The 12316-nt window shown below is 43.3% G+C and overlaps 1 protein-coding gene across 2 annotated transcripts in view; it reads left to right on the top strand.

The window, feature by feature from the left end:
- The first annotated feature begins 896 nt into the window (after positions 1-896).
- LOC135523410 (Na(+)/H(+) exchange regulatory cofactor NHE-RF1-like) overlaps positions 897-12316 on the top strand; it is a 29186-nt gene continuing 17766 nt past the window's right edge. Inside the window, exon 1 of one of the 2 annotated variants that reach the window (XM_064950061.1) lies at positions 897-1598. In XM_064950061.1, coding sequence (XP_064806133.1) covers positions 1161-1598 — 438 coding nt within the window. In that variant the 5' untranslated portion in view covers positions 897-1160. The remainder of the gene's footprint in view (positions 1599-12316) is intronic. The other variant, XM_064950062.1, reaches the window with a different exon arrangement.

Below are 12316 nucleotides of genomic sequence, written 5' to 3'. Positions count from 1 at the left end.
ACCTACATCTTTACCTAGGCTATCTGAAATGAGATGTAGGACCTGTCAAGGACTAGGCTACTTGCTCTAAGCAAAAGCAAACCATGGCAACGTTTAATTACAATCATAAACCCAGATTTTAGTCAGCAGCCCAGGTCTATTGAAAAGTCAATCACGCAAATAGGCCTAGCTATTTGCATTATCCATTCAACGATTTGTAGTCTTAACACCTGGCTCATAATACGGCACAATTGCAAGAACATAACATTAAACCAGTTTTTTTTTACGTTTGTCCAAATGTTTCTTGCAAAGAGATTTCGAGATCCTCTCGTCCAACTTTCATCACCCAAACTTCTGTCGGATTTATCTATAGTTATGCACATGCGCAAACGGGATATATTTACAATCATAGATGGCATTGGTGGAAAATGATCAGGACCTTTTCCCGATTGCGATGGGATTTAGGCTTAAAATGGTTTAGGGAAACCAGGCCCTGGAGTTTAATAAAGGCAAATTATATTTTCTCTTGCGACATAGGCAAATTCCTTTATTAAGTTACATTGGCTCGCAATAATTATTATTTTGACGGAAAACTGAATTTTGCGTTTTACATCGACATTCCTTCCGAATTCGTTCAATAACGTTATCAAAAAAGGATACGACAGTGTCTCTAGAATCAAGATATGTGACAAGTAATAGCCTAGGCCAGAGCCACGTATTTAGAAATAAATACATGTATGGCTCTGGCGTAGGCAACGACTTTTGTTCAGAGGGAAATTTAAAGGCAGTCCATTGGCTGTCGGATAAACTCAACGACAGCGTTTTCCTAAAGGAGATTACTGATTGGTCTTGTCACCTGTCAGACTAGAACCCTTCACCATCAACTTCAGATCAACTTAAAAAACAAAGCCCAGTTGATTTGAGCACACAAGGAAGAGTACTTTTGTGGGTGTGTCTGACTACGTGCACTCCACAAATAGTTCGCAACATAGTTTCGAGGAGGACCTTACCGAGACGCAAGTGAAATAATACGTTCTGTTTTGACAGAAAGTAAACTGTGAGAGCGACCGGTCGTTCGAAGTAGTTAGTCCGTCAGTTTAATTTCTGAGATTGTTTGTTGTCCACGTTTACCTTCTTTGTTGTGACGTTATCTGTGAGAATATTTGATCAGCGGCAACATTATGTCAAACCTCCGGCCTAGATGTTGTATTTTAGGAAAGGGTTCGAATGGCTACGGCTTCCATCTGCACGGTGAGAAAGGGAAGACCGGACAGTTTATCCGACTGGTAGAACCAGACTCTCCTGCCGCCACCGCCGGTCTCTTCGCTGGGGACCGACTGACATTCGTTAACGGGGACAGCGTGGAGGGCGAGAGCCACCAGCAGGTCGTTGCCCGGATACGAGCCACCGTGGGCAGCCTCGAGCTGATCGTGGTAGACGCTGAGACCGCGGAGGTACTGAAGAAGCACAACTTGGAGTGCCGTAAAGAGTATGTCACGGAGGGCATCCCGTTACCGGGCAGCAAGTCGGGCCATGGGGATGCAGCGGAGAGCGAGGCGACTGCTACATCGGCAGAGAACGGAAACTTCTCCCTGCAGAGGCTAAGTGTGAGCGCCAAGGTAAAAAGGATTTCCGAAGTTTCCTATCTAGATTAATTTCGCAGAATATTACATTTTATGTAGGCAGTTTTCATACGCTGAGTCATGGGATGTATTGGAGAGCTGACCAGGGTCAACCACTGTCTGTCAACACATTTGAACAACAATATACATTACCAGTCAAAAGTTTGGACACACCTACTCATTCAAGGGCTTTTCTTTATTTTCTACATTGTCAAAGTTCTTGAAATTTTTCGGATTGACTGACCTTCACGTCTTAAAGTAATGATTGACTGTTGTTTATCTTTGCTTATTTGAGCTGTTCTTGCCATAATATGGACTCTGTCTTTTACCAAATAGGGCTGTCTTCTGTATAGTACCCCTACGCTGTCACAATACAACTGACTGGCTCAAATGCATTAAGAAGGAAATCATTTTATTTGTGGAATTTAACAAGGCACACCTGTTAATTTAATTGCATTCCAGGTTACTACCTCATGAAGCTGGTTGAGAGAATGCCAAGAGTGTGCAAAGCTGTCAAGGCAAAGGGTGGCTACTTTGAATAATCTCAAATATATATTTTGATTTGTCACACTTTTGTTTACTACATGATTCCATATGTGTTAGTTCATAGTTGTGACGTTTTCACTTACATTTCAATGTAGAAAGTAGTAAAAATGAAGAAAAACCCTTGAATGAGTAGGTGTGTCCAAACCTTAGGCTACATCCTACCCTAAACTCCATATGTCATGTTCTAGACATTTGCTGAGACTTGCTTTTGTCTCTTTTAAATTTTAATTGTATGTCTGTATTGTGTATAGAAGCATTAAACAGACACATGCCTACAGGGCAGTTATTCTGTTAACCCTTTATGCTTGTGGAAATTGGCCTATGGATAGGGACACATTGGAATGTTTAACATAATAAATATAAAAAGCATATGCATGACCATGGTAGCAATTGAAAGAGAAGACTTTGGAGATGTGGAAATTCAGACCAAATGTTCACCTGACATGACTGAATTCAAACATGACACTGTTGATTTTATGTGCATTTTACATTGACTGTACTTTACACAGCATTTGTCCATGACGGAAACTGAAAATACTCTGGATTCATTCAATTACATAATAAGAATATTCTTGGAAAGTTTGGTTTAGGTGCAAAATAAGAAACAATTATTGCAAGAGTTTGAGTACGAGGTCTAACTGGTGTCTCCAAGTGGATACACAGTGGCGGTTCGGGGGGGGCAGTGCCCCGTGACTACAATTCTGGACCCCCTTGTGGACCCCCTAAATGTGGAGTATGAAATAATTTTAACATAACTCATTTTTGCAATCTTTTTTGACATCTGTTATTAGACAGTGGTAATGATGATGATTATGAACATGGTATTTTGCCTGCTAATGCCTGCAATGCAGTGAAGAAAACGATGACAACAATAACGTCTAATGTAACTGGCCCCTCTAACAGTACAACTGGCCCCAGCTTGCCCCCCAGTTGAAATGGTCTAGAACCCCCACTGGACACCTCCAGACTGGGCACAGTTCATACGGAATTTAAATGTACTTTTATGGCTCAAGGAAAGAGCCTTCAACTATAAAGGTGTTGTTTTTTTTTATCTCTCCCAGCTTTGTCGTTGAGGAACTGAAGCAAACCCATTTGTAGTTGGTTTGGAACACAGCCCTGCATCCTCACCTTTACACAATTACTGTTGTTGTTTAGGCAATCCAGAAACATTCCATTATAACTAACCACTTGGGTCAGGTGGGCATCATTTTGAAAGCTTATTATATTTCCAACATGACTTGCTAAGTTATAAAATCCAATCATAGTGTTAGGCTTTCAATATGGAAATGTGAAGTGCACATTTAGACTCACAGGTTTGTGGTTGTTGTTTGACATCAAGGCGGTATTTGTTATAATCCTCAACATCTCGTCTTTCAGGACACACCGATTCCCCTCTCATGCCCGTACACATCGTGATATATTTCATTACGCTGTATGGTCATCTTCACGGAGTCTTGCACCGCTACTGAGCGGACAAGTCTAGCGTTTAACGCAAGATGGAGGTGAACCAGAGATCGCATTTATTTTGGCAGATCGCAAAAATTACTTTTTCATTGAAGACCGGAGACACATTGTTTCCGGTAATAGCTAATAAAACATGTTTAGTTAGCGTAACAAGTAGAGTTAACTAACTTTTATAGCTAGTCAAGCTAGCTTGTAGAACAGCTACAGTAGCTAGCTAAAGGCGAGGCTAGGTTGAAGATACCACTGTAACTAGCAACCGCCACAATAATAATAATAATCAAAAACAAATGTCATTACCATCACAATATATTTAAACGGGAGGCAAGTCATATAATATAACTGGCTTAACTGCCCATGTGTATTATTTAACATTACTATTAAAATAGTATTCACTTATAGGAATAGGTAATTGTTTACAAGTTGCTAGCTATCCCATAAAGCCATCACCGAAACCAGAGAAGGTGAACATTTTTGGTTTTGGTCACTACCTGTTCTTCAACAGACTTTGTCTGTACTGAAGACTACGCAAAGTGTGGAAAAATTGTGTGCAGTTCCTGACTCCCAACTGAGCCTTCAACCGCAAGGGGGCAGTGCGATTCCGCTCGGTTGTGGACATCCCCATTGAAATGAATGACATCCAGCGTAATTTATTGTGAACGAGGCATTAGACAACAAAACCAATTTGTAAAAGTAGCTCAATTAGCGGGAGGGAAGTGGTCATCTTTTTGCTGCTCGTGGTACACACGTTTAGAACAGCTGTCAGTTGAATCCCATACAGCACTGTGAGTTCTGACGTCATATTTTATATTTTTATAATTTTATTTTATATTAATATATATTACGTGTGTGTTACTGTACAGCCACTAAGTTCCAATTTAGGCACTACCAAATCTGCATTGCTCAACCCATACAGGGACTGACGGGTGCAGTGAGTGTACAGTACAGGGCTACAGAGAGAACTGCATAGACCACATAAAGATCATGTTCTATAACAGACCATCGAGCTCGAGACGCCTGTCTGCTTATTGTCTCAATAAGGTATGTGATCAACACAACATAGGAAACAAGGGCCGTATTCATAAAGTGTCTCAGAGTAGGAATGCTCATCTAGGATCAGGTCATCTTATTCAATATAATATAAAAAGTGTTTTAAATGATCCCAGATCAGTACTAGTACTCTGAGATGCTTTCTGAATATGGAACCAGCACAAAATGTTTACCGATCCATTTGTAAGCCAGAGAGCTCCTGGTTTTCTCAAGGTCGAAATATCAGGAATTCCTCATTTAATCAGAAAATAAAACATTTATCTGAGAAAGTGATAGCTGAGCTCTAACATACAGACGCCTCCATCCCTCTAACACACAGCCTCATACTGCTGGTTATGAAATACCTTTTCATGTGGTATTTCATCCGTGGGTGTGTAGGGGTCGGTTAGTTAGGCAAAACATGTGCAACGTTTTCATGTAACTTTGTTAGACAGTGCAAGGTCTGCCCTCTGATTTATAGCCATTGTGCAACAGCAACACAAATGGAAAATTTAAAAAATTCCGATCTCGCGCTCTCTCTCTCGGCCTCGCCTTGATGTGTAGCTAGTGTTTCCCCTGAATCATAGGTTACATACCAATTGACACACTAGTCATGTACGGAAAAGTGTGGCAATTTGAGACGAACACGAAAGGTCTCCTAAATAGTAGGTCTCCAACGAGGGCCTTGAGTGTTTCCTTATCACATGATCTGAACAGGACAAACTCTCTCCGTCCTTTCTCGCTCTCTCCCTGCACCTATCCGGTGTATGTGACAATACAAAATCGTATTATTACTCATTCACTCATTCGGCTTCTTTAGGGAAGGAGTTTCCTCGTCTGCTCACCATGATTGGTCTGTTTCTGTTCATCGTCTCCGGTCGTATTCTGTCTCTGGTCAGAATTCTGTTCCTACCTTAAGAGACTGAGTGGAAAGTGAAACGGTGGTATGTGGGAGTAGTGGCTATGGAGGGAATAGAGTGCCATTTGGGATGTAGCTCATGTCTCCCACCACTAATGCACTGCTACCCTTCACTAATCTTCTGGGTTCCAGTGACAGGGGTCACAGAAAGGCCTCGTCTCTCTAAAGGTGCTGCCTGCTTGTGACAGGGGCCACAGAAAGGCCTCGTCTCTCTCACGGTACTGCCTGCTTGTGACACGGGCCACAAAGGCCTTGTCTCTCTCACGGTGCTGCCTGCTTGTGACGGGGGCCACAGAAAGGCCTCGTCTCTCTCACGGTGCTGCCTGCTTGTGACGGGGGCCACAGAAAGGCCTCGTCTCTCTCACGGTGCTGCCTGCTTGTGACGGGGGCCACAGAAAGGCCTCGTCTCTCTCACGGTGCTGCTTGCTAGCCTCCTGCATTCCTCCCTGATGGGACACTTGGCAGGACTTGGCTGATACTGGTCTAATATGGACTGCGTCCCAAATGGCACCCTATTGTCTACATGGTGCGCTGCTGATTACCCAGGTATATAGGGAATATGGTGTCATTTGGGAATCAGCCATGGACTGAGAGGCAGGACTTGGCTGTTACTGGTTTGTGTCCAGTAGGAAGAAAGTGTTTTTGAAATGAGGTTTCTGAACTTTTTGCTACGGTTGGGTGTGCCCTACTGAACACAACCATAGTCTAATATGGACTGAGAGCCAGGCACAGACAGCTCCTCCTGGACTCTCAACACTTGGCAAGCCCTCAAAGAGCTGCATATAGTCTGCGTAGGCATTTTATTAATTGTTCAGCTTGGGGGTAGAAGCTGTTAATGAGCCTTTTGGACCTAGACTTGGTGCTCCGGTACCGCTTGCTGTGCTGTAGCAGGGAGAACAGTATATGACTAGGGTAGCTTGAGTCTTTGACCATTTTTTTTTTTTTTGGACCTTCCTCGGACACTGCCTGGTATGGAGGTCCTAGATGGCAGGAAGCTTGGTCTCGGTGATGTACTGTGCCGGATGCTGAGCAGTTACCATACCAGGTAGTGATGCAACCGGTCAGAATGCTCTCTGATGCATCTGTAGAACTTTTTAAGGATCTGGGGACCCATGCCAAATCTTTTAAGTCTCTTGATGGGGAATAGTTGTTGTCTTCCCCTCTTCAAGACTGTCTTAGTGTGTTTGGACCATGATAGTTTGTTGGTGTTGTGGACATGAAGGAAATGGAAGCTCTCGACCTGCTCCACTACGGCCCTGTCGATGTGAATGGGGGCGTGTTCGGCCCTCCTTTTCCTGTAGTCCACGGTCATCTTCTTTGTCTTGCTCACGTTGAGGGAGAGGTTGTTGTCTCTGACCACCTCCCGATAGGCTGTCTCATCGTTGTCGGTGATCAGGCCCTACCATTGTTGTCGTCAGCAAATTGAATGATGGTCTTGGAGTTGTGCTTGGACACGCACAGAGACTGAGTGTGTTTATTAATGGTGTCAAGTTGACCACATGGAAATTATGACCAGTAACACCTTGGAGGACTGTGTCCATCTCTCGGTTTCCCTGGAGACCCCAGCGGCGCAGAATGAGGCATTGTCTGTGATGTGTTTGTCTGGGGAGAAAAGGAGAAAGAGTGAGACTGGGCCAGAGAGGAAAGCGAAGAGGAGGCTGAGCCTGAAATACCTTACCCCTTTCTCACCACAAACACTCATAATGATCTCGTTCTCAACTGTGTGTGTGTGTGTGTGTGTGTGTGTGAGAGCCTTGAGGGATTAACCAGCATTTAGCCTTTTGAAAGGAAAAACCCTCAAAGACCGGCACTCATTACTTCTAGTAAGATGGAGTAAGGCCCTGGAAGGCAGACTGTTACACTCAGAGTAGGGTGTCTAACCACTCTGACCAGAATGGGTGAAAACACGCTTTGGTGATTTACATTGATGTTATAAAATACATTTTACCAAGACAAATATGATTGTTATGGAGTCTCTCATAATCATATGTTAACTTTATATCTAAAAAGTCTGATTTCGTAACCTAATACATCTGGTAATAAGCACAGAGCTCTGATGACATGGTACTCCTCTTCAACGTTGTTTCTGTTGGTCGTAAAAGGCTAAATTAACATGACACAAGCTGAATTAAGTGTAAAAATATGAAAACACTACGTTTCAATCAATATCCATCTTACCTCTAATGTTTTATGTCCTCTGGATTTGAGGAGAAAGATGACTAGTTTAACAGGAAAGTGAGCCTGTCAGGTAGCCTTAATTCTTACATAGAATCCAGCCTAGTTGATGTGATGCAATTTTAGTTTAAAAAAAAATTCCCCATCTGGCCTCCATTGATTTAGTCTGGCCATCCTACAAGTGGTAAGAACTCCAATAACTTTTGAACGGATTATGATCAAGACATGCGGTTTGTCCATTATTTTTTCCTTAAAGGATTATCTTCACAGGATTATTCATTTAGAGGATTATTATTATATGTTTTTGATTGGACACCCTACTCAGAGAGCTGTTAAGATGGAATGACCCTGGAGGGCAGAATGCTACACTCAGATGGAATGACCCTGGAGGGCAGAATGCTACACTCAGATGGAATGACCCTGGAGGGCAGAATGCTACACTCAGAGAGCTGTTAAGATGGAATGACCCTGGAGGGCAGAATGTTACACTCAGATGGAATGACCCTGGAGGGCAGAATGCTACACTCAGAGAGCTGTTAAGATGGAATGACCCTGGAAGGCAGAATGCTACAGTCAGAGAGCTGTTAAGATGGAATGACCCTGGAAGGCAGAATGCTACACTCAGATGGAATGACCCTGGAGGGCAGAATGCTACACTCAGATGGAATGACCCTGGAGGGCAGAATGTTACACTCAGAGAGCTGTTAAGATGGAATGACCCTTGAGGGCAGAATGCTACACTCAGAGAGCTGTTAAGATGGAATGACCCTGGAAGGCAGAATGCTACACTCAGATGGAATGACCCTGGAGGGCAGAATGCTACACTCAGAGAGCTGTTAAGATGGAATGACCCTGGAAGGCAGAATGCTACACTCAGATGGAATGACCCTGGAGGGCAGAATGCTACACTCAGAGAGCTGTTAAGATGGAATGACCCTGGAGGGCAGAATGCTACACTCAGAGAGCTGTTAAGATGGAATGACTGTTAGTGATGACAGTGAAACAGCCTTTCTTTCTCCCCTCCCTCTTTCTTTGGCCAATAACATGGCATTATGTCCTAAAATCAGGAAGTGAATTCCATGTCTTCAACTTCACCCTGACCTTTTAACCATTACCCAGTAGCAGTAGGCAATCTCTGGCTACTCTTTTACAGGTATTTACTAGTTATTTTTTTTCCCTGAAACATCTTGCTGTCCTTCCTTCATCCTGAGTACACTGCCTCCTCCCAGTGTACATCACAAATGCCACCCTATTCCCTACGTAGTGCCCTACTTTTGACCAGAGCCATCAAAAGTAGTGCACTTGGCTATATAGGAAATCTGGTGCCATTTGAGACATAGTCCCAGTCTGTACTGGAGAACCTTAGTTAGACATCAGTCTGTACTGGAGAACCTGTCTATAATATAACTATATAACCTTGGTGTTAGTCTTAGGGTAGCGTCCCAAATTGTACCCTATTACATTACTCATTTAGTGCACTACTTTTGACCAGGGCATATTAAGCTTTGGTCAAAAGTAGTACTCTATTGGTATAGCCTTGTTCAATGTGAGATTTCAAAACGTCTCTCATCATATAATCGTGGGTGTTGTTCTTCTCCATTGATCTGGGTGTAGTGCCATTGAGTTGCCCTTATCCCTATGTAACTACACTTTTTATTACTGCAGTTACAGCATTGTTACAACATTGTATTAAAGAGAATTTTGGCGACTAAGTATTTAAAACCCTTTTGGGCTGGATGTATCAATGTGTTAATTTAAGTAATAATGCACCTTGGGGGTTTGTGGTATACGGCCAATATATCACGGCTCAGGGCTGTTCTTACGAACAACGTGGAGTGCCTGGACACAGCCCTTAGCCCTGGTATATTGGTCATATTTCACAAACCCCGAGGTGCCTTATTGCTATTATAAACTGGTTGCCAACGTAATTAGAGCAGTAAAAATGTTTTGTCATACCCGTGGTATACGGTCTCATATAACACGTCATTGGTATATGTAAGGGCCATAGAGTTAGCCAATCAGCATTCAGGGCTCGAACCACCCAGTTTATGAACATGCATAATCTATGAGCAGAATTACTGTCTTACCTCAATTAGCCATGAAATCCTTAGTTTGAAAGCGACTGTTTTTCTGGGAGCTGTGCTGTGCCTTTATTTCCCTACATTTTTCACCCACGTGGGCCAGTCCTCTAGCAATTTGAGTTCAACCAATGAGCTTCAGGCCCTCGCCATTTGAGTGACAGCTAGCAAGAGGCAGGAAGAGCGAGAGCAGAGGGGGGGGGGGCGGGGGATAACGTGGTGCACATATTACAGTATGTGACGTAGTATACCATTTTCAGGGACCAATTTTGGCCCGTGACGGCTACATTCAGAACGGCTGGCTAAAAAGTATACAAGGGTACGGGAGAGTCTCTCTGTCACATGCATTTCCATAATGGCACAAGGGGTCTTACAGTGGTAGCGATGGATTTCAATGTGTTGCAGTGAAGTTGAACTTGATTCAGACCCCCGCTTTCCCCACCTCCTCTTAGTCCTGTCTCGTCTTCTATTGCCAAGGCAACACAGATTTGCCACACTGTCTAATCTGTTACCACGGAGATCCTGATTTGGGTCACCATAACAACTAGTACTCACAAGCCCTTGGATGATCTTGACATCTCCCAGAGCTCTTTGCTGCTCCGGGTTGTTTACTCAGTGACACACACACACACACACACACTGGGCTGACTGCCAACATAGTTTGTGAAGATCAATACCTTATGGCTCAAAGTAGTTCTGGGTGATATGGCAAATCAATTATCACGATATCTATATATTTTTTTCATTCGATAACGATGGTTGTCATGATATTAATCAAATAATGTTTAAAAGTTGCATATCTGCTTCAGACTCAAGATTGCCTAATGCCTGAACTAAGCACGTAGCCTAGTGGTTAGAGCGTTGGGCCAGTAACCGAAAGGTTGCTAGATTGAATCCCCGAGCTGACAGTACCACTGTTCCCCGATAGGCCGTCATTGTAAATAAGAAGTTCTTATTAATTGACTTGCCGAGTTAAATAAAAAATGTTTTATGTGAGCTACACAAAAGTCTACTTTTAAGGAAAATGGTTCCATGCGGCCAGGGAGCAGGTACCTGGGGTCAATGAAATTGATAAGCCTCTTGAAACCTTCCTTTTCGACTGCGCTATTTGGTAGCATGTCTTCAGCAATGCTATGCATAATAGCATTTGTGATGTCTATTGTCTTTTCAATGTTTGCTTGTAGGGCATAAACTGTCAGTGTTGACTGCTTCGGGCAACATCCTTAGATTGGCTGGTGCTTGAGGGGCGTTTATCAACACCGTGGCTCACACTCAAACTTCCTGCATGTTCCAAAGAGTGATTTTTGCTTCAAATGTTGAAAAGGGTTTGTCTTATTACTTTGTTGCCACCTGTCGTAGCCAACATTTTACACCGAGCATTGCTCTGCTCTTTGTCAGACATCAAAAAGCCAAACCGCTTCCAAATGACTGAAACAGTTGAACCATTTTCATGAATAATTTCTTCGCTGGAAGCTGCTCCTTCTCCATGGCTATCACTGCCACTGTTTTCGCATACATCACTCATTTTGTGGTTAATAGCTCCCCCATCACTCGATGTGCTAAGTGGTTTTTAGTGGGCGTGTACCTCTCCACGTGCACATTGTCACTTCTCCGCACGTTCCTGCTGCGTCACAGAGGTGAAATGGACTGTTGTACCTAATTATTCTATATCAACATTATCGAAAATGAATCTATACATTTTTATATCGTTATTGAGTGAAGTAATTACCTGGATAATTATTGATTTATCGCCCAGCCCGAGCTCGACGCTTTCCTCCCGGGCTGTTGGGTTACTCATATAACAACCTCAAATCACGTGATTGTATTACTCATTGATTTGTGTAATGGTGTGTGTTTTGTTATTAAACTTTGAGGCCCTCCATTTAAGACCCTTCCATTAACCCAGGCTGTCTGACTGGTTCTCCCTCTACTAGACATAAAGGGAGTGAATGCAGCAGTTTTAACACATCCGTTTAATGGTGATGAGGCTGTGAGGTCTTAAACAGCCAGAAAAAAACCTTGTGAACAAACCTGGAAAAAGGACTTCTGATAACATGACAGAGATGAGAACTGCATTCAGCTTCTACGTGTGAGTGGGGCCCTTGTGTGAGTGGGGCCCTTGTGTGAGTGGGGCCCTTGTGTGAGTGGGGCCCTTGTGTGAGTGGGGCCCTTGTGTGAGTGAAATGATTCTCTGTTATGAGCGACACTTTGTCTCTGAGCTTCAGGCTCTGTATGCTCCTCCTCTGTAATCATTCAGAACTAACACAGCTACGTTGAGCTTCTACACTGTGTGTGTGTCAAGAGGCCTGTGGTTTGCTGGCATAGCTGTGCAGAGATTCCAGGCCCAGTAGAGAGCACAGTAGGTTAGGCCATGGTGTAAGTCTTACTATGATGCTTGCTAGAGATGCTTTGGTCCATAGGGGATGCCTTACCTTTGTATCGGACTGTCCAGACTACCGTTTGAGTGGTCAATCTTCATTATATTCTCTACAGGTTGGAAGCCAACT

The sequence above is a fragment of the Oncorhynchus masou genome, chromosome 31, assembly GCF_036934945.1.
Source record: "Oncorhynchus masou masou isolate Uvic2021 chromosome 31, UVic_Omas_1.1, whole genome shotgun sequence".
NCBI lineage: Eukaryota > Metazoa > Chordata > Actinopteri > Salmoniformes > Salmonidae > Oncorhynchus > Oncorhynchus masou.
Note: the sequence above shows the minus strand (reverse complement) of the source record. Positions and strands in the feature narration are given on the sequence as shown.